This window comes from Penicillium expansum, assembly GCF_000769745.1.
Source record: "Penicillium expansum strain MD-8 chromosome Unknown contig187, whole genome shotgun sequence".
In the NCBI taxonomy this organism is placed as follows: Eukaryota; Fungi; Ascomycota; class Eurotiomycetes; order Eurotiales; family Aspergillaceae; genus Penicillium; species Penicillium expansum.
Genome location: NW_015971509.1, coordinates 56,914 through 79,136, shown reverse-complemented (window position 1 = coordinate 79,136; position 22,223 = coordinate 56,914). Strand labels below are relative to the sequence as shown.

General features: G+C 48.0%; 7 protein-coding genes across 7 annotated transcripts; 3 read left to right on the top strand and 4 right to left on the bottom strand.

Moving 5' to 3' along the window:
* Window positions 1-903: 903 nt before the first annotated feature.
* On the bottom strand, window positions 904-1,719 carry PEX2_056120 (uncharacterized protein; the record flags this gene model as incomplete). The annotated part of the gene is made up of 1 exon (XM_016742886.1): window positions 904-1,719. One exon carries the CDS (start codon window positions 1,717-1,719, stop codon window positions 904-906), a length of 816 nt encoding a protein of 271 aa, XP_016593415.1.
* Window positions 1,720-2,910: 1,191 nt separating this feature from the next.
* On the bottom strand, window positions 2,911-4,047 carry PEX2_056110 (GIY-YIG nuclease family protein; the record flags this gene model as incomplete). Its single annotated transcript, XM_016742885.1, has 1 exon — window positions 2,911-4,047. One exon carries the CDS (start codon window positions 4,045-4,047, stop codon window positions 2,911-2,913), a length of 1,137 nt encoding a protein of 378 aa, XP_016593414.1.
* A 1,043-nt stretch (window positions 4,048-5,090) lies between these two features.
* Window positions 5,091-6,722, bottom strand: PEX2_056100 (glycoside hydrolase family 71 protein; the record flags this gene model as incomplete). The annotated part of the gene is made up of 4 exons (XM_016742884.1): window positions 5,091-5,661; window positions 5,721-5,946; window positions 6,002-6,530; window positions 6,606-6,722. The coding sequence occupies 4 exons, from the start codon at window positions 6,720-6,722 to the stop codon at window positions 5,091-5,093; spliced, it is 1,443 nt and encodes a 480-aa protein (XP_016593413.1).
* Window positions 6,723-8,116: 1,394 nt separating this feature from the next.
* On the bottom strand, window positions 8,117-9,334 carry PEX2_056090 (protein MEMO1; the record flags this gene model as incomplete). The annotated part of the gene is made up of 3 exons (XM_016742883.1): window positions 8,117-8,996; window positions 9,048-9,116; window positions 9,180-9,334. The coding sequence occupies 3 exons, from the start codon at window positions 9,332-9,334 to the stop codon at window positions 8,117-8,119; spliced, it is 1,104 nt and encodes a 367-aa protein (XP_016593412.1).
* A 981-nt stretch (window positions 9,335-10,315) lies between these two features.
* PEX2_056080 (uncharacterized protein) lies at window positions 10,316-12,139 on the top strand (the record flags this gene model as incomplete). The annotated part of the gene is made up of 4 exons (XM_016742882.1): window positions 10,316-10,475; window positions 10,548-10,939; window positions 11,510-11,866; window positions 11,942-12,139. 4 exons carry the CDS (start codon window positions 10,316-10,318, stop codon window positions 12,137-12,139), a joined length of 1,107 nt encoding a protein of 368 aa, XP_016593411.1.
* Window positions 12,140-14,387: 2,248 nt separating this feature from the next.
* Window positions 14,388-16,103, top strand: phzA (putative serine/threonine protein phosphatase; the record flags this gene model as incomplete). Its single annotated transcript, XM_016742881.1, has 3 exons — window positions 14,388-15,746; window positions 15,805-15,957; window positions 16,074-16,103. 3 exons carry the CDS (start codon window positions 14,388-14,390, stop codon window positions 16,101-16,103), a joined length of 1,542 nt encoding a protein of 513 aa, XP_016593410.1.
* A 3,643-nt stretch (window positions 16,104-19,746) lies between these two features.
* On the top strand, window positions 19,747-21,227 carry PEX2_056060 (proline dehydrogenase family protein; the record flags this gene model as incomplete). The annotated part of the gene is made up of 2 exons (XM_016742880.1): window positions 19,747-20,357; window positions 20,411-21,227. The coding sequence occupies 2 exons, from the start codon at window positions 19,747-19,749 to the stop codon at window positions 21,225-21,227; spliced, it is 1,428 nt and encodes a 475-aa protein (XP_016593409.1).
* Between the last annotated feature and the right edge of the window lie 996 nt (window positions 21,228-22,223).

Genomic DNA, 22,223 nt, shown 5'->3' with positions numbered 1-22,223 from the left:
CGAGTCATGGATGCAGCCACCTTTTTTCTTCTATGTTCACTTTTGCATGTTCTGGCAGGATCGCCAGTTCGATCTTTTTCCTCATATACCTGACCACCTTTTTCAAGGGTCGATTTCATTTTCTACGAGTGTGCTTGCACCATTCATTACCACCATTCAATAACAATATCTCACTATTCTCCAAAGTACTTCGTATCCCATGAATAAAATACAAGACTAGTTTGATTATGATGTGCAATCTTCCCCGCGCTCTCCCTAGCGCCTCCGGTGGAGCCGAGTTCAGAGTTTTTGCCCCTGGCGACATCACACATCATCATCCTGTTAACCCTAGGAGATATCAGTCTATGTAGATATGTACATCATACTTCGTACTTGGAATGAGAAATCTAACCGGATATCATCTTGATTCTACACCATCCCTACCTCGTATAAGTTGAAACACGTGTTATATTTATAGGATGTATTTTTAGCCTCCTCTAGGTGGGTCCAGGGTCTCACATGAAGAAGTGGAGAGTATTCGTTAACAACATAGGGGGAGATAAGAAAAAGCCGAGGATTTTAATTGTGCGTACGGAGTATAGAAACTTAGTACGGAGTAGAATTTGCTGTATATTAAGTCGGACTATAGGAAATACATACGAACGTACTTGGTACGAGGTGTCGACGATACTCCGATACTCCGATCCTAATATGTAGATCTGCAACGGTGTCCTTGAACATACTCCGAAGTGATACCGAAACATGCAACCCCCAAAAAAAACAAGAACAAGAAAGTAATGACCCAATGTTGTATGTTGTACAAAATACATCGTCTATCGACTCGACGATCATTGCAACATACACAAAATAGTAATTAATCACGCCATTGCGGACCTTGAATGAGCATACCTCCATATACCTTCCTCACACCGCTGATATCCAGCAGTCTATACCCCTCCGCCGAAGATCCACTCCTATACGATCCAGTTCATGTAAATAGTACGACTGACCCTGAAGCCTGAGCTCCCAACTCCCCCGAGAAACCGTAGCGGTAGTCGTAGGATTCGAATAACCCCCAACAGAAGAAAACGACCCAGAATCCGATCCCAAACTCTTACAAGAGTCCTCATCCGAACTGAACCCACCACCCCCCTCCCCATCAAGCTCCACATCCAGATCCACATCCACATCATCCTTCTTACCACAGCAATCCCAATAATCGCGACTTCGATCCCGATCCGAACCCCAACCCCAACCCCGTCTCGAAACAGGCCTCACAACCAGCCCCCTCAAAGGCTCCAAAAACCCAGCCAATTTCTCAACTGGCTCGCTGAACCAATTACTCTCCAGCACGAGCACGAATGACCGCAGCGATCCCAGCTGCGACACTGCTCGACACGTCTCGCTCCACTGCATCCGTCCGGCGGACACGTACACCGCGCGCACGGAGTCTTTGCTCGGTAGCCAGTGGCCTGGGAAGGACCAGCGTAGCTCGATGGCGCGGATGCGGTCGCGGTGTTCGGGTGGGATCGTTGGGAGGAGGTATGGGAGGGTCCAGGGGTTACTGAATTCTAGGGTTGGGAGGGTGTAGAGGAGGGGGATTGATTCGTGGTATCTGGGGTTTTTTTTATTAGTATTGGGAGTGGGGGAGGATGGTAGTTCTTTCTGTGGGGTGAGGAGAGATAGAAGTAGAAGTAGAAGTAGGTTGTGGGTTGTGGGTTGTGGATGTACATTGTACATCGTATAGAGGTGGAGGGTAAGGAAAGGAAAGGATAAATCATTCAACCGTACATCTGCCGACAAGTCAACGCCAGACCCAGTAGCTTAACCTTATTCCAGCGGAGGAGATCGGCTTGTTTGGCCGGCTGGGAGATGCCCGTGCCATGGCAGATCTCGCAGAATAAATTGCTTTTCTGGCGTGTGTGGCGTGTTGGTGATGGCGAAGACTTTGTTGTAGGCTCGAGCGCACATGGACACACCACGTGTCCGAGTCGCTGCTTGCTGCATTGGATTATGTGGATTCGTTGGTCTGCCAGGACGAATTCCCAGATCATTAACCGAAGCTCCGGTGATAACCGGGTGAGGAGTCGACTTTGGAGTTGGGGTGAGGGGATCGCTATTGTTTGGCGGCGGGGAAGTGGAGAGGGTTTGTTGCCTATTGTTTTTTTTAGGTCTGTTAGAGATGTATATCCAACAAGTATTCAACAAGTAAAATGAAGTAAAAGTAAATAAGAATAGACAGTTATTTACTTACTCTGATACCGCTGAAGCAGCACATCCTCCCATGAAAAGACTCCCTGTTTCATACGGGCCATTGTTGATGACTCTGTTCGTCCCCGCCAAAATCAAAAATGAAGAGACATTGGCAGTGACATTGACAGCGAGATAGGTTCATTAATAGTGCCACAAGACCTGCAACCTGCAGCTGCTCACGCTATCGGGCACGACACGTTCCCGTCAATCCGAGCGGACAGCGCCAAGTGGTCCGGTTAAGGACTTAGGTCAAAGAGTCGGTGAGGGTAAAGATAAAGGGGGTATAGGATTGAGGTATTTATGTGGCTACATAGTCTAGTCTCTGATATAACTATCTATCTGAGACCAAAAGAAAAGATAAGGAAATCCGGAAGATAATTACTCGGGCTATCTGTAGATCCTTTTTACTTTAAGTGTCTTGTTCTATACTCCGTAGTTTTGCCCCATCTTCTTTAAATTCGATTTCATGATTTCATTCAACAGTAGCAACTGGCTTATAAACATTCATGGATATAATTTCTGATTCAAGTTCTAACCCGTATTGCTTAGGTACCCCTATGTAGTGGATTTCCTCTATTGGGCGAGGCTTTCCCATCTAAGCTACCGTTTAATAAGACCGTTCAGCCTCAGCCTCATAATACACTATGAAAACACGCGAGAAAGCCAAAAGCGCAAGATCTACTTCACGCAAGCTGCAGCAAGACGATCGGCGAGGGACAAGATGGGACTTGAGTGGTCTGCTTCGCTATAGCGAGGAAGGGACGCGCTCTCGTCGGAGCCCACGTCGGAAAGTTCCTCTTGGAGAATCCTTATATCAGACTTAGAATGGTCAGGCTTAGAAGGCGATAATTCCTGCGATGGAGCCACATTTGACCGTCGCGGTGTACCCTTTTTTGGAGTCGGGGTCGGAGACTTGAAATCCATTGCAGGAGGAGGTAACGCGACGGTCCTGGACTTGAAGCGACCATCCTTATCGTAAGGTGCCTTGTCGGCTTCGGCGAATTTAACCCATTTGTTGAAACTCCTTAGCAACTTGTCTTTGCTGACTTGCAGCCATTCCTTATGACTCTCATCGCATCGTTTGCACTTTTCTTTGAGCCTGTAATGCTCCAGGGAGAATTCGGCGATGATAAGTTGCTCAATGCGATAGGCATAGCGTATGTTCTGTTTCCTCAACACGCTGAACTCTTCATAGCACCGTTTGTGGCTGTCAAAACGCGTCTCGGGGTCTGTGGTGTATCCGACTTTGAACATTTTTGGTTCTCGAGGGTGACAGAGGAGATAGATGTATCCGCTTTTTTTGTCCCTGTTTGTGAGGGTCTCCAGCAATTGGCAAGTCACTTTTAGTTGCACGTCGTATTTGTTGATAGGTGATGTGCTGGTCTTATAGGGCTCGAACTCTGTTGCTGGCGGTGGAGTAGAAATAATCGACACTTCCTCCACGCCCCCGTAAATATGGGTTTGCAGCTTGTAACGTAGTTGGTGTCTCTTTTCATCGTTGTACAGCTCCTTTAACCATTGGCTCTTTGCGTCGTCGGAATTTTGACGGTGCCGACGCAGGCAAAGGCATCTGTCGATCAATTCCGCGAGGATCTCATCAAATACACCATCTTTGTCGTGGAACTTGCGGTCAGGCTCATCGAGGATGGCAAATAATTGCTCAAAATATTCTTTCACAGGCTTGAGGTTGGCTCCTGCGATTTTATTGCTGCAGGGCTCCGTGCCATCTTTGAGCTGGGCACATCCGAGCATAGATCCATATGCTATCTCCAGTAAACTTGAGAGATAAATGAACACGTTGGCCGGGGTCTCCATAGCAGACTGTATATTTCTAACGGTACACAATATGTGGGAGTGAATAGTAACGAGGAAGTACTCTGGAAGTTCAGTGTGAAACAAAACCACAGGGCCAATTTGGGGTGGGGGGTTTAACCCCGAGGTCAAGGGCCCTGAGAGTTCCTATGCCCCCCTTGTTTAGCCCATCTAATCGAGCTAGTTTACAATCCAGGCATATGCTCCATAATGCATCGGATAATAGACAAATTGGCGTAGGCGGCGTTGGGCTGATAGTTACCTTCCTATTTTTGCCATCACCGACAGGGGTTTATTCGGTCGTTCCTGAGATAGTCTCGGCCAGACGGAGATTATAGGAGGATATTGCGCGAGATTAGGGACTTATGGGCTTTGGAGGAGTGTGACGGAGAATCGCGTGCATTAGTGTTGACAGGGATACTCAGCCATCCCATCGAACCTCCGTTCCCCGAGGCCAAGATCAAGTAAACATGTAAGGCTGACCCAAGCCACACCCCGATGGCGCAGTACTCCGTACTCCATATGGAGTGACTCCCAAAGATATAAGGGGTTGGTGCCTACAAGGCTGACGGAAGCCAGGGGCTGTGTGTGTCAGGCACCGATATTAGAGGAGAACGATGTTAGGGGCCAAAAGTTCAAGCCACGCGCTCGGGGGGAAATGAGTGGGAATTCAAATAGAGTGCAAACACGCATCCGAAAGATTTGTCAATTCATGGAGGGAAGAAATTGCCCCTGTATCTAGCAGCAATTTCCGCATCTTCAAATAATATTCCGTACTTTTCCACGCCGGAGCTGGTATCCGGTACTCCGGACTAAAGTAGATGATGAGCAACGAGATAATAATAATTAAAGAGGAAGGACGGTATATTGCTTATGATAGCGTGTGGTATCTCATCGCTGTTCTATAGGTAGCTCTCACTCTTCTCATGTGAGCAAACCAGGGCATTCATCTGTACATAGGCCCCAGACCCAGACCTCAAGCAATGTGCAACCCAACCCAGAACCAGGGAGCAGTCACTGGTACTCGTACTATATCCCACCCAAGTCTATTGACCCAGAGTGTTAATCCGGGGCGTCACTCGCAACCCATCCGTCAACATAGTCAACCCAGCCGGCTGCAACTGGTCAATAGTTTCCTCCGCCGGCAGAGTGCCCACATAAGCATTGAAGTTGTAGATGCCGCAAACGCACGTGTCAAGAACATCCTTCAAGCTCGTCCCCGACAAAATCGTCCGGAAGCCGCGGGTGACCTTGAAACTCTGCTTGCCCACACCCATCGGCACCGCGTGTGACCAGACTCCTGGAGGTGCGATGTAGGTCTCAGTATTATCACCAGATTGCACCCGTACCAGCGCGGGCATCTTCAGCATCGTGACGACGAAAACCTCGTCATTCATTGTGTGTGCGCCGTCGGGCCGGCCGCGGAAGAAGTTGCCGGTGTCGTTATTGGCGCTGCCTTGCATTGTTGTGTCGGTTGCGTCGCAATCGGCGCTCTTCATGGTTGGCCGGTACCAGTAAACTAGTTTCTCTTCCTCTAAGAATCTGATGGGTAGTCTCGAGCCTGCTTTGTAGGCGGCGATGAAGGGCTTTGCCATATCGAGCCAGCCGTTGTGGGGCCTGTTTCCTTGTTAGTTGATGTTTCTGTTAATTTGCTAGGGTGAGTTGTCTCTACTTACATATCCATTGCCCACTTCGAGGCACCGTCATCTGTGTGTGGTGACGCCAGCGGGCCGATATAGTGTGACTCGCCATAGTCATTCCAGGTGATGATCTCCACAAAGCGAGGGCTGAGACGTAGGATTTCCCTCCACCGGTCATACCAGAGGAGGTCGGAAGGGAACACCCAGTTCTTGCTGTAAGAGACCTCAGGGCCGTAATGGGTCGAGAACCAAGGCGAGACGGCTATTTATCGATTAGCAAATATACACAGAAGAACCAATATACTCCAGCTACTCACGCGCAATGTATGCTTTTCCCTGAAGAGCATCAGTATAAACCTCATCGCTATCTGAAACGGTAACCTTCTGCTCAGCAGTCGGAGCCTTGTTATTTCCATCGTTGTCCCAACCCATCCAGTTAAAAGCGCCATCGATCTTATCGAAATCACTTTGACCGGGTCGGAAATTCGGCGCAAAGAAGATCTCGCTGCCAGCAGTGGATCTGATTGCATCGACATCGACGCCGTCGCCCGAAAATGATGAGACAAAGACCTTTCCATCGACCATGAGCTGCGCGGGGTGATTTGCATACTGCGCGATCTTAAGGCCGACTTCACTGCCTTGACTGGTTTGCCACCAGTTGAAGTCGAAGGAGAGGAACACTTTCATGCTGTTGTTGGCAGCGGATTCATAGGCATAGTTCAGTTGAGTGTCGCCGTAAGAGTCGGTGCCGATGTTTAGTGCAAAGGCGTCGATGCCCGCCTCTTTGGCACGTTTCATATCATCGTCATAATCGCAGGCGCCTTCGCGGTTGCTGACGATGCCCATCTAGATATTGTTAGTGTATGGTGCGGGGTAAGACAGTACAAGAAATAAGTCACTTGCCATAAAATGACAGAACACCAATTTGTTTCCGACGTTTTCATCGGTAGAGGTCATATTGGTATTGTAATCGACTGGAGTCGGGAAAGCGAAGGTGAAAGAAAATAGGCCAACCAGGGCCACGAAGAAGAAGAACATGACTTTTTAAGCGGTGAAGAATTCCAAGAACCAGCCAAGGAATATCTCTCCACTATGTGAAGCTGGATTATGAAGATAAAAGGAATGAATGATCCAGCTTAATGAGCGACTAGAAGTGAGAAATGAAAGGCATAAAGATAGGACAGAGGACTTGAGTTAAAGAAGGCTTAAATGCATTGGGGGCTTTGTTTTATTATACCACACTCTCTACAATCAGATCCACTCTTTATATGTAAGGTGGACAATACTCCGTACATCAATCAGACAATGAAGCCCTGAAGTGGGGTGCTGCCTTTCAAAGAAACCCAAAGAAACCCCGATTCCCCTGCCATAGTGCCCTATCATACGAGGGTCCTCAGCGCTTGGGTTCCGACTGGACCAGGAAGCCGAAAGAAGCCTTTCTGCGATATGGTTAGTTGAAACGAAATGAGCCCAGGGGTTAGAGGCTGACAGGGAGAGATATCTAATAATCCATAGGGCTGTGGGATTGGCTGAAGAACGCCTCCATCAGCCCAGCGGCTAATTTACGGAGGTGTTCCACGTTTGACAATTTATAAGGAACAGGAATATACTTTGATTAGGGAAAAAGGGGTATTCCAACCAATCTCATCTTAAAACATGAAACATCTTATACATCCAAGAGATCGGGGTCCGCTCACAAAGGTGCACGGTTTATCCCTAACCTTGCATGTACAACATACAACCATCGACTGTGCGGCGTCTCGGCGTCAATATTTTTTTTTTTAAAACACACTCAAAACTTGAAGAGTCCATCTCGGACATTTACTATCAATCTAAGATCTTCTTCTTTGTTATTGGTGAGTAACAAAGAGGAAAAACTCCGAGTTCCCGGCTCTAAAGACCCCACTCTAGATCCTCGTCTCTCAACACGATCTCCTATCTCCACATGCCTGTATGGGAGTAGCGGTGTAACAATATTTTAAATGAAGCCTTGGGGCGGATATGTGCTATTTGAGATCCCTGGTATCGGCGTAGACCTATCATATGCCCCTGTCCGGACACCGGGAGACCAGGGACGGATATCGAGTGTCGGCCGATGGCAATTCGGGGAAGGTGGTCCCGAGGGGGTATAAACACGATTGATGGGTGTCCGCTGTAAGATAAGGTATCCTGCCATGCGTCTAGCCTGGTGATTTAAGTGAGTGCTACTCCGTACAGTCCATCACATTCACGGCTCCGGATAGACACGCGATCAGAAATCGTATATTAAACAAGTCAAATCTAGGTAATTTGCGGTTCAGATACCCTGTACTCCGTACTCATAACTCATTTGTTCCAGCCTGACTTTAGCGATCTCGCTAGAGCTAATGCCTATCGTCCAATCTAAAAGCAAGGAGAAAAGCTCTGCCATCAAGCCCATTTGATGGACTATCTTAAAGCACGGCAAAGGCAGACACATAGCTCACCGAGCTGTCAGAAACCTCCTCTACATCTGAGCTACGCTCATACCGCAGGAAGTAAAAGCGTCCTTCCTGGTCGGCTGCTTGATCTGCCGTGACGACTTCCAGGGCTGCCATGATCACCCCGATCGGATGACGCCCGCATACTGTGTTACCCGTGCGGTCAATAACGTCGAGGAAAGACTTTGCAGATCCTGTGGTGATGGCGGCCATGGTAGCAATGTCAAATGCTGAGATACTCTCATGAATTGCAGGTTCACGGCTGGAGATACGATCGCGTTGCCGCAACGAGTGACCAGCCGAGACCATCTCGACGGCCTGATGGACGCTGCTTGCATCCATTCCAGGCTGTGGAAGTATCTCACCAGACAATGGGAGTTGTGGCCCTGGTCTGGGGGCTTGAGGGACATAGTATGTGTAGCGGAATCGAAGACCCCAGTGGCAGAAATCCGAACTTATCACAAAGGCATTTTCTGGGTCTGCCAGGTAGGGGGCTAGGAGGGCCCCAAATGCTTGCTCTGTCGAGGCCGAGGTATTTCCGACCATGATTGGGACTAGAGGTGGGTATTTAGAGGCTGGAGAATCCGGATATTGGAGCTGGAGCAAGCGGTGGATGTAGGGCAGGTGCATCTCGATACTGTGCTCATCTTCATCAACCGAGCGCGACATGGTTGTGAAGCTCATTTTTGCCCCATTTGGTTTAGTTGCCTGGGTTGCGAGAAGCTGGGTAATCAGCTCGGTGTCTAGTGGGAGGGGTTCATCGGATAGAGGGGTACGGTAGGAAGTTAGCGTTGGAAGAGCCAGCGTTGAGAGCGAGACATGGTGCGATGGTCCCAGAATAAAGATTCGCTTTCTATGTGTGAGGTGAGAGGAGTTTCATAAGAGAAGCGGGAGATAAGCTCACGCTTTGGAGAGATCCAACGCCTTGTATGCGTAGGCTGCGCAAGGCCCCGAGTATGAATAACCCGCATGTCTAGTTGATTAGTATGCTCGGCTCTGGATAATATAATATGTACGAGAATGGTCTCAGACATACGGTGCGATGATCACTCTGGCTCCGGGAGTTGGCAGCGAGCCGACCTTCTCCATCGTGTCCGGCACCTGCGCCAGCCAGCCATCCAGCTGACGGGCCAGGGTGCGGGCACTATCTGAGTACCATGACCCAGAGTGAGAGGCCTGTCGAGATGGCATGGTAGGGTTTGAGTTAGTAGTCTAACGTCAAGGTCGAATGTGAGAAATTGTTTCAGGTGCCCAGCTACAAGCTGAAGCTCTCCAATTGAGGAGAAGTGGGGGAGCGGGGGATCCCGAGCGCTCTAGCCGGCGGATTGAAAGATATTGGAAGATATTGGAATGAATTGGATTTTATCTACTTGAGAGATACTACGAAAGATCTGAAATAAATGTATATCTCCTATAGGGGTTTCTGGTCAACATCGTACTGTGGATTTCTATATCACAGGGTATACATAGAAAAGTCGCTTACACAAACTATGCCTTTTTACCACCTTCACATACATCTAAAAAAACCAGCCAAAAATACATTCAAAGACTAGCTAGAAAGGCCTACTAAAAAGATATCACAATGCCGCAAACGCGGCCGACGATTCTTGTCTGGATGTCATTTGATACCTTAGGTGTACCTGTGCATAATGTACACAAGATATAGCATTGGCAAAGAAAGTAAACGGATCAAATAGTTGCATAGAAATAAATGGTTGTTTGTCACGTCAAACAAAAATCTTATTAATATTTCGTTGTACATCCCTGTATATCATGTTTGAAGAGGTGTAGTCCTGGATACAGAAAGAATGGTCGTAATTAGGGGCAGTTGCCTGATTGAAGCAACGACATTAATATCTATAGGTCAAGTATATCCATTGAAAGTAGAAATAGTCTGCTTCTCCTAGAAATCCAAAGACACAGAGTCTATGATGTGGAACGTTGTTATGAGCATGCAAATTTGTACCTATATTACCCGTTTTGGCTTAGCCTCACGGAATGCGACGCGGAAATGGCGCGCCCAGCCAATTGTGTTCGCATCGTCCAGTTCTTATCTCAATTCATCACACCTCTTCCCTTGCCATTACCACCTAAGAATTTTTCTTATACGCGATTACCGCTACCCCCTACCTATACACCTTACTATATACACCAATACATCAAACTCTCAAAATGTCACTCAAGCGGAAAGCTTCGTTCACAGCTCTCCCGACCAGTCCGTCAGTTCCGGCCCCCAGTGAATGGGGTATGGTGATCGATGGGAACACACACCTCCACAGTCGGACACGAAAGCGCTTCAGAGACGATCGTCCCAGTGACCAAGTGATTTACCGTAAGTGCCTCGCCTCGCCCTCGTGGCACTCCCTTGATCATGTCAATGTCCAACCTTGCTGACAGCTGGCAGAAAACACACTACGATGGATCTTCTCCGCCCAAAAGCAGCAAGAGTCTACCCAGGCCATCGATATGGATACCATGGACTCAGAGCCAACTCTTGAAACAACAGAAACCGTTGACCCCCGACAACAAACATTACACCGATTTTTCCAACAAAAACCCCAGCAATCATCGTCTTTCCGACCATCCCGTCAAGCACTTGCACCTCGAGCCAATGAGACTGCGCTGGCCCAGGAAGATCTCCTGCGTCGCCAGGCGTTTAATCAGATGAGCTCCGGGGACAGCTCGAGCGAGAGCAACAGTCCCGGATCCAATCAGATGGGTGCTGACGTGGACATGGATATGGACATGAATTGCAGAGGTGGTAACGATGTGTTGGATCAGGCACCCAAGGCCTGGGTAGGAGGCGTGGCCTGGATGTAATTTGGCTGCACGGTATCTTTTTCATCGTGCGCTGGTGTTTATGCCAGGAGAGATTATCATTTCCTTTCCATCTATTTCGTGATACCTATTGGGTTATTTGGGCAAGGCGTTACTGGCTAATTATATTGTTGCCTTGCTTTTCTTCCTTTCTCGAAAGGAACCGAGAGATTTTTCGGTTTTTGACGATTATGGAAGCCTGGGAATACTCAAAAGAGTAAGGGCTTTGACCTGGAATTAACATATATAGTGAGATATCTGGCTTAATTCAATGTTTCAGGGACTTCTGACTTCATTTGTAGCCTTGGGTAAGGGTGTATCATTATTTGATACAGCCCTATGTGCTGTGCTATATTGGAGGTATCGTGATCGCTTGCCTAGAATAGTAACCAGTTCGATATAACCACTTTTGTATACATAAATATACGCTTAGAGTCAGGCTAGTAGCTGATAATGTATTTTAAGCATATTGACTCTTCATTATTTAGACACTCTATAGCTCTTTGTAAGTTGTAACTTTTAATGTGAGGGCTGTTATGCCGTCATTAGCCTATATGGCCTCAGGCACCAAGAAAGTTGTTTGTCCACCCGACGTTCATCCCTCCTTCAATTGAACCACAAGCCCAGGGGAATCCCAAACCGCAAGATAAATTACTTAACTTTGCCAACCCCCCGAATAATCCGACTCTGTCCTTCCTGCGTCAGAATCCTTTTCAGCTCGGTTACCCTCAGACTTCAACTCCCCCGCACATTGGAGGCCTTTCGACTGCTGACACGAACAACGCACCAACCACAATGGATCACGATCAGTCTGTTCAATACTTGGAAGGCCTGTTGGGTCGCACACTGCGGATCCATACCACAGATACTCGGATGTTCGTCGGGCTATTCAAGTGTACCGATGCGGTAAGCATTCACCTATGAACTTCTTGCTATAGAATAGAATACAGTCAGTGATACTAATCGACAATTCCTCGATAGGACCGGAACGTCATCCTCGCCAACTCTTTTGAATATCGTATGCCCACCACATCTGCCGTACAAGCCGCCGCAGAGGAGAAGCAGTGGGGAGAAGGGTCGGAAGCAAAGAGCACAACTGTCAAAGTGAACATGACACACCGGTTGATAGGCCTCATTGTGATTCCAGGACGACACATTACGAAAATCGAGCTGGAGTAAGCCTTAAACTGGTTCCAACTCGGGCTCGTGTCCACGAGACCTTCATTTTCCTACCTGGGGACCGTTCTTTATCCTATTCTCGAATGATATACCTGGCTCTATTGCCCCACAACACCAAGCAGCATGCCAACCACCTATTGCGCCCACCCACGCGATATGCCGCAGGAGGCGCCCGGTTTCTGCCCTGCGCCCACATTTACCCTAGTCCCTGCTTTTCCGCCACGAGAGTTGGGCGTGGGGCTGCCAAGATGAGGCTTGCTTGCAGAGGCGCTCGCTGCTCATCAACGTGGCACCGGGATCACAGCAGCTGCATCGCAGTGTCGCAGCATCCAAGGTGGCTTGGCCGGCAGGTCTGCAGTCAAGTTATCGGACAGGAAGATTGTTTGTGGCAGGCGTTTTCGTCTTACAAGGGGTGAATGGAGGGGCAAAAAGGCGGTGTCTCCGCCACAGAGATCCCTTAGCGTGCAGCGTAGTTGCTTTCGTGCAGAACCAAGACTATCTGTGGCTCGTGTCCGCTTCTGCGATCTGATCATGGGGCAGGGTATATCTTGTTGTTTCCGAACGGACAGTACTATTCTCTAGCCGCCTTCCACTGTCGGAAGTATATGCAGGAGGCTTACGCTCTACCACGCAGTAACATATAAATTTGTGATGTATCATTTTGCTTCTGAACGTGGTCTCGAATCCTTGAGTTAGTGGGTGCTGCGCTTTTTATCTCTATCACTTCTGATAGGAGACGTGATCCAGGTGGCGGGGTCCAAGCTCCGGATAGACTCTCTTGCGAATGCTCGGGTAGGTTCGGGAAAAGTTTCTTAGTGTCTGACTGGCTCGACAAATTCCTTTGGGATGGTCTCTTCAGGTGGCCCAAATTTAAATTTAAATGTAAATGTAAATGCATGTACATTGTAGGGACAAAAGCGTCGCTTATCGAGCGCTAACAGTTGGGGGGGGGGGTTAAGAAAGATATCGTAAAAGACAGGTGGAAAAAGACCAAAGGATTTACCTATGTAAAATGGAAAGGAAATTGTTCAGATATTAGGGATAATGTCAGGCTCCACATGATTAAAGAGAGAAAAGAAAGATATTACCAAAAATTTGTGCGGTGTGAGGCTGTAAAGATTAGGCGGGATATATACACCCTTACAAGGGACATCGAATTTATGTGTACTAGTTTGGTTGGTTTAAGAAGAAAAAAGAAATCAGCTCATAATACTCATGAATCTTCAATATATAAGAGTCTAGACTCTCTCTTTATCTTCTCCTCTATCAGGCAACTGTCTTAGCCTCTCTCAAGGTTCTTTGTATAGCTCGGACCGTGAGATAATCCGGCTGACCTAATCCACCCAGCCCGATCGAGACCGGGCCCAAGAAACGGAAACCACAAAAGCAGCGACTTTGTACCCGTCAAGTACCATTTTGCTGTACTGGCGGTGGCGGAGTACTTTTGCCTACCTTGACCTTTTTGGCCTTGACTCTCTTGATTCTCTTGACCTTCCAACTTTCCTCTTCCCCTCTCTTTTCTTATTTTCATCGCAGGGAGCTTCCACCCTCTTCTCTGCTATATCTACCATTTTTTATTATTGAGGTAAATTGTACCCCCCGGGGCGTCTGCCTGCGACCTATTATGTGGAATACCCGTTCAAACCCCGTACGGAGTACATAATGACGCATTCCTTTACCCGCAAACCCACCATTCCCAGTCCTTCGACATTCAAGGACCTCCCTTGCTTCTTTTCTCTCGCTTCCTTTTCTCACCAATACCTCCACATGCCACCTGGGTTTCTGTGGAGTCAGCCCTGCAATCCCGCACCTGCATTGTCTCGTGCAAGTGGCTAACTTTCTGTAGAGCTTGCTCAGCCTCTCACGGAGCTTCCGCCTGTTATCTTTAGCTTCTTACCATTCGAAAACACCTCCACCTGCATCAATCACAAAACGTCTGGTCTGCCACCTAGATCCTCACTTTGACCTCCCCACCTCGCCCTTCCTCGTAACTGTGCTCAACGTCTCGCACTTGTCTCCGCCCGTGTGTTCCTCAGGGTCCCGACCAGGTGGATTAGTGGTAATCAGTCATCGCACAAACCACTACGCATTCTTTGCACAGCCTCTCCAAGCTTTTCGTAATATTACAGAAGCTCGGGCCAAGACATTCCAGCAACACAACAGGGGTTTCTCGGCATAATAGTTCGAACTCCCATCGTTCGTGCGATCTTCTCAACTCAAGCTTGGCAGTTACCCGAGCCTTGTAGTGATGGGTCAGTCGCATTCCAAGGGCAACGCCTCGGGCGACCCTTTGCAGTCCTATCCTTCGTTTTCCAAGTCCGACACCAAAGAGTCTCTCCGCTCCTTCCGCGGCTCGATCCGATCGAAAATCCCTGGTGCTCGCAGCTCCGATAGCCCTCGGGGCTCCACCACTGCTCTCTCCCGGACTGAGAGCCAAACCGATAAATCCGATGCTGGATCCCTCAAGTCTGTTGGAAGCCGCCCTGGCTCCAATGCCGGCCTCCCGCAGTCGCCTGGTTCCGAGAGCGCTTCGCGACCCGGCTCCCCCCAACCCCCGCCGTCCCCCTCGCTTTCCACCAGCCTCCAACGAGGCCACAAGGATGTGAACGCGATGAAGCAGAGCGGCGAAGTTGACCATGTGTCAGATGGTCCTCCCTCTGGTGGTCCCCCAACTGGGGCTGCCGCGGTCGCTGGTGAATCAATTCTGATGAAGCGAGAGAACCAACTGAATCCCATTTTGGATTTCATCCTGAACGCTCCCCTGGAGACTTCGGGATCTCCCGGTATGGGTATGGGTGCTTTGAAATCTATTGATTTGGACGACATGATTTCGCGACTCCTAGACGCTGGTTACTCTAGCAAGGTCACCAAAACAGTCTGCTTGAAGAACGCGGAGATTACCGCCATCTGCACCGCCGCTCGTGAGCTTTTCCTGTCGCAACCTGCTCTCCTGGAGCTTTCGGCTCCCGTGAAGATTGTCGGCGACGTTCACGGCCAATATACTGACCTCATTCGACTCTTCGAGATGTGTGGATTCCCTCCCGCTTCTAACTACCTTTTCCTGGGTGACTACGTCGACCGAGGCAAGCAGAGTCTGGAGACGATTCTTCTGCTGATGTGCTATAAGCTCAAGTACCCCGAAAATTTCTTCCTGCTTCGAGGTAACCACGAGTGTGCCAACGTTACCCGTGTTTATGGGTTCTATGATGAGTGCAAGCGTCGTTGTAACATCAAGGTCTGGAAGACCTTCATCGATACCTTCAATTGTCTCCCGATTGCTGCCATTGTGGCCGGTAAAATCTTCTGTGTCCACGGTGGTCTCTCTCCTAGTCTTTCGCACATGGACGACATTCGTGGCATTGCTCGCCCCACGGACGTGCCGGACTATGGTCTGTTGAACGACCTCCTGTGGAGTGACCCGGCAGACATGGAGGAAGATTGGGAACCTAACGAGCGTGGTGTCAGCTACTGCTTCGGAAAGAAGGTGATCATGGACTTTTTGCAGCGTCATGACTTCGACCTGGTTTGCCGTGCTCACATGGTGGTTGAGGATGGATATGAGTTCTACCAGGATCGTATTTTGGTGACCGTGTTTTCTGCACCCAATGTAAGTTGCCCTTCGTTGTGTGTTTCACTACGACTCATACTGACCTGAACTTTCACAGTATTGCGGCGAGTTCGATAACTGGGGCGCTATCATGTCAGTCTCTGGCGAACTTCTTTGCAGTTTCGAACTTCTTAAACCCTTGGACTCGACCGCCCTGAAGAACCACATTAAGAAGGGCCGAAACAAGCGTAACAGCATGCTGAACAGCCCTGTAAGGAACCCCACTTTGGATTTCCCCCCATGTGATCGTTGCTGCATCGTGCAACAGTGCCGATCTTCTCCTTCTGCATCCCGTATCTTCTTGAACGAATCGCTAACCAATTCCAGCCTGCGGCGGTATCGGCGCAAAGTTATTAGACCCCACCGATCGATCTACATTTAAAATTGATATCATCTCTTGCGATCCGTCATTGCTGTCATAGTCTCGATTACTATAACAGTCATTGACCGACAATGAACACGACTTTCACCCACCTAGCAGCGCGGTAGCCTATCCCTTGTTTGATAATGGCTGATCACTGAAAACGCTCTGCCACCACGGCTCGCACCAACTTCCGGACCCAATCCCCCCGGTATGGATGCCCAAAATGAGGCTTGGCGCAGAACTGAACCGGATTCCTCTGACCGGTCCGCGCATCGGAGCCCTCCAGGCACCGTAGCATGCGTAGACCTGCAGATCCCAAATTTGCAGACTCAATAGAAAGATATGCTTAAGCCAAGGCACGTGGAATCTCTATGGGCCACTTTATTGTCGCCTATCTCGGTTCCAGCTCACAACGCAGACGCGTCCAGACCCACAGCATTTTTCTTCGGCCCTAAAAATCACAGCTATGTATCTCTACATGGCTTGGGTTATCAGGCCTCTCGTTTCTGGTGTGGCATTCTCTTGCATGCATGTACTTACAATATCTCTACTCTTTTATCCCAAACAAATGGTATTTCTTGGGCATCATTCAGCTTTCTCCCTTTCTTCCATATATCTAGGACTATGGACCGTCCTAGCATATTTGAAAGATGAGTAGGAAATTGACTAGTAGTTTCTTAGTGTCATTTTTCAGATATCCTTCCAATATTCCCAATTGATCGTCTTGCGGAGTTGCGTATTTGGCTAGACTCTTCCGTGGGTAAACCGAACCCACACCGCTACATACTAAATGCCCTCGCAACTTGACCAGAAGCCAGTCAAACAGACCGAAATGGTTTGTTAATTCCCAGAAAGAACTCTGTACAACCAACGTTGACCAGTTGCATGTCTAGGTCTCGCTCGGGACCACCTCCCGACAAGCCTCGGCAGCTCACCCGTATCTTGTCAAACACTTTTATGCACATGCAGTACATGGGTATCAACTCCTATTCGAAAATTGCCCAGGTAGGCTTGGTTCACACCTGTGTAGATAAAAAAAGCATTACTAAGGATATCTAGCAACTCACGTAAGTGTATTGACACGCTTAACGTCCAATGAATACGGTAGAGTTCCAGTACTTGCTTTTTCAAAAAAGAAAAACAATCTCATCATAGACCAGTGACGAAGGTCAAGCAAACAAACCCAGACGGATGACCATTCTCGGAATCAAGAATAGCTTTCGAGTATGTGATCACAGTTTCTTCTTCTGGATACCCCACAAAGCGATGGCAGATCTGAGGCGAGATGAGGTATGCGAGGGAGAATCCGCTGAAGTATACTCACTGCGCGCCCAGGACCATGAATCGAATTGTTGGGCTCGGCTCGACGAGCTTGAAGAAGGTAGGAGGTGCATTCGTTCGTTATAGGCTTCTTCAATGAGGGTTTCTATCCTTTATTTTGTGAGGTGTTATATACCATTTCCATGTACGTACACTTGTGGAAAGAGGGATAGTTATGGCTGGTATCACTCACCATCCGTTGTCTCTCCTCATTCGCCGGGTGCTTTTCAGATTTCGCAGCAACCCTGCTATCATCCCTGAAACGCCGGCTACGCTTTTGAGGGAGATAAATCTTGTCATCCGTTTTCCATCGGTCATTAAGTAGGACTTGGAGAGGTTGTTTGTGCTTGTTGGTCGGATGTGGTACCCGGGGACAAGATCAATACACTCCAGCGCAAGAGGCGAACTGTGCTGAGAGCTGTTCTATTTTGCCAGGAGTGTGCTTTGCGGTGGTCGGTTTGGACGGAGAGGATCTGTTATTTGGTGTATCTAGTATTAAGGTGATATATGTCAAATATAAACCTGTATGTTCTAAGGGATAATTAAGAAAAGGTTTCAGCCAATGGAGCACCTTAATCGAATATATACTGGATGGGTCTATGATGAATTTTGGCCAATTTGTGTGCTTGTGTGATCTTGCTTGGTTGACATCAAGGTAGGCAGGCGGATATATCTCTTTGACTGGGTATATAATACAGTGCCTGTCATGAGCATTGAGTTGCGCTCAGGACGAGTGGGCACAAGGGAAAGACGAGCAATTCTTGCTTGGAGCTTCATAACCAACAAAAGGAAAGGTAGAAGAACAAGATATATATACAAGCAAGCTGCAATGTTTTGGTTCTGGAACTGAGTAGTCAAAATCCAATAGAAATGTCTGTCTTTTATGTTATGGATGTTCTGTTTCCTCCAATGCAAAACGCAGATTATGACTCAATTATTCCTTAGAATCTTGTGTTCTACAATATATAATGTATGCTGGATATCAGCTTCACCAACCCCTCGAGGTTAAATTAAGGATAGCTACTTCAAGGAAAAGATCGCGCTTTGTTGAACCCTAATCTCCCGATTTCATCCGTTATAGAGAAGACCTCTGGCGAAGAAGTTCTAGATGGCCTCAAAATGATTCATTTGAAGTTACATGCCCACAGGAGTCGCTTCTACAGCAAAGATATCATAAGTACAAAAAGGAGTTGTGGACTAGTGGTCCCAAAGTGCTGTCTTGTGCACCGTGCGTAGGCTGCAATCTGAATTGAAAGCCAGAGGATAGTGAAGTAAGGAATAATAATTACACATTTATATATGTTGGAAATGAAGATTATTTCTGATAAGTGCAATAATTGGACACTGCCTACTTGGTGATAGTTGACTAGGGGTGATGGGAGTGGACATCTTCTTCCTTTGTCTTTTGCCATATAACACTCAAATTAGAAGAAATAGGCTGTATAATATGATTAATTCATAGGTACAAGGTCAATTGGTGATACATGTACTCTATACATTATGAATTATTCGGTCTTAAATTCTTAGCATGTCCCCTTTCGGGTGATTTCACTAGAGATAATTTTTCATCCTGAACGCTTTTACTTATTCAACGGACGGAGAAAATCGCTATTTCTAGTGTAATTATCAATGTAGTTATTATGATGTAATTTGACTGGAAATGAGGTTTAAGAAATGCCCGAAGACCGCCAGTCACGACCACTAGTCACCTGAATTGCTGTGGTTTGTTAAAGCGAGAAAATATTGCAATTTAGTGATACTCTAGGCTCTGTTATACATTCTTTCATCTTTTATCTCTTGTGTGGAAGCGATAGTCTATCTTTCCGGAATATATAGCGTATTCTCCCAGTTGTACATAAATGTTTCTGTCACGCCTGAAGGATATCAATAACCCACGCAGCAACATGATATTATCTATTGACAATGACAACGCACAATTCAGTCTATCTTTGTCACACTTGATAAAAACCAAATCGGCGCTGTCGGTAGCCATACCGTTGATAAGATGGACAAACAACCCCGCCACCGGCGAGTCTCCCGTGCAGACATTCCACGAACGAATTATCTGGATCACCAATAGGATCAGTCCCTTGAATAGGCTCTCCGGGTTGTATTACTGTTTGTGGAGAGGCTGACCAGCACGAACGATAATCACCCCGCATGGTGGGCTGTATCAGTTATCAAAGGCACCGGGCGCCTGCCCGAGATGCTATCTGGCTCTATACGAGGGGAACAACGTTGAAGGATAAAGAAGCTGGTCCCTTCGCCTAATCCGACATGAGTAGAAGGATCAAGTCATAATATTATTCCAAAGAAATGGCTACCATACTTCCCGGAAAGCCTCTAACGGCTCTTGCACGATGCACTCGGCCAACGAGCAATGTGAATACCTCGATGACGCTGCGCTTTAACTCAACATTGCAAGCACACGCACAAGCACACGCACAAGTCAAGACTGCTCCGAGCTCCACACTACCACCCCTCTCTGCTTTACCGACACGTGTCTTGCTCAGGTCTTTGCTGGTCTCCACGATATCGTCCAAGAGATTCCTTCTCATCCCCGCGCTTTCGTTGATGTCCTTCCTCTCTAAGCCTAACAGAATCTGGCTATTCGACGTGGATCGGAATCCGCTCTTGCATGGAGTATTAAAGAAAACATTCTACAACCAATTCTGCGCTGGAGAGAATGGAGCAGAATGCAGAACCACTATCAAGGAAATGAAAGACATGGGCTTCCGCGGTATGATCTTGACATATGCCGCCGAGACTGTGTTCGATCATAGTACCCAGGCACAGCATGGACAGGGTGTTGCTTCTTTGAAAAGCGAGCATGGGGCTGCTTCCATCGATCCTAGCATCGAAGCTTGGCGGGAAGGGACGGTTGAGACCATCTACATGACAGAGGCAGAAGATTACCTCGCAGTCAAGTAAGTTACTCGGCGCACACCCTTTCATAGAATGACGACTGATCATTTAAAAGATTGACAGGCGCTGGCGTCAAAGTCACCAAGGCTTTCGCCGCTGGAGAGCTGCCCCCGCAGCAAATGATGGATGCACTGCATGAGGTCTGCACCAAGGCCAAAGATCGAAAGGTTCGCATCCTCGTCGATGCCGAGTCTCAGCATTTCCAAAAAGGCATTGCACGAGTTGCTGTCGAACTCATGCGCACATACAATCGTGACGGTTATTCCACCATCTACAATACCTACCAGGCCTACCTCAAAAGCACACCGGCGACACTAGCCAACCATCTCGCTGTGGCAAAGGAAGATGGATTCACTCTCGGTCTCAAGCTCGTGAGGGGCGCCTACATGGCCACGGATGAACGGTCCCTGATCCACGACACGAAGGAAGACACCGATAACGCATATAATATGATTGCCCAGGGGGCGCTGAGGAAGAATATTGGAGAATTTGGAGATAAGGGCACCCGTGAATTCCCCTCGGTGAATCTCTTCCTGGCAAGTCATAACAAGGAGAGCGTGGTGGCTGCCCACGAGCTTCACAAGTACCGCGTCATGTCTGGCCTGCCTACCGTGCCTGTGCGCTTCGCCCAGCTCCATGGTATGTCCGATGAAGTTAGCTTTTCGCTGCTTCAGATGAATGATGGCGATGGAACACCGGAAGTTTATAAATGCTCCACTTGGGGAGGTATGGGTGAATGCCTGGCTTATCTTCTTCGTCGGGCAATTGAGAATCGTGACGCTGTTCTGCGGACGGATAATGAGTATCGGGCTTTGAAGACGGAGGTTTTCCGCAGAGTGAAATCGGTATTCTCTCTTGCGCCATCTTCATAGTGTAGCCAATGAGATATGAACTTATGATCAATGTGTTACAATGATTCAAATCCTCAAATTCCTAATATATTAGGCCCCCAGGGATAGTTAGACCTGCATAGTATAGAGAGATTACATTATATCTCACAAGGCCACCGGCCGGCAGTAGAAGCCGCAAGGGGCCGATTGGTCTTCATCTTCAACAAGAAAACCTACCTAGGTATGACCCGAGGGGTCATCACTTCTAATTTTGGCAATTACAACCCATTTTCAGAAGGAACTCTCATGCATTATCTGGTTGTGCATACCTCGGGGAGTAATGACAGCATTGATGTTTGTCGGTTTAGGTGAAGATCTGCATCTTGTCGGTAATCTCGGGGACATATCGAAAGTCAATTTGAAACCGGGCCGGCATCGGGAATAGAAGTAGTGAGACAGTAGGAAATTTGATCTGGTGACCATTAATTTCTCTTATCATTGCAGGTAACATATCGCGATCTCACCGCAATGATGACGTGTTACGAGGGAGGGTGAGCTGGAAAAGAATTTTCAGCTTGTTTCACAGAGCCACAATCAAGGACATCAAAAATCGAAGCAATGCGAAGCTTGCGTCATATAGACCATAAAAAACAGCCAGGGGGGTGTGGGGAGGGAGAAGGGGGATGTAATATTCCACGAGTTGAAAAGAGTTATGCTGGACACCGCTATACTTGCCGCCTAAACTTCGCCCCAGCCTCCACACGAACATACCCCAGCTAAGAAGGGGAAGTGGAGTTGTGAGGTATTAATACAGAGTAAAAGATGGTCATGTGGCCAATTCAACAAGGATATCGACACGTGTAGCCAATAAACAGATTGGAAAGTAATCCCGGAGTAATTGCCGAGTATCCCGGGTATGTACCATCCATGAATATTGCGCACGGGCCCTGGAGGCTGTTACTAGCGCCGCAGCGTACCAGAGTTCCAGACTGCCGAAGCTCCACTCAAAATCGAATCTGAGGAGCTGGTTGGCTCATT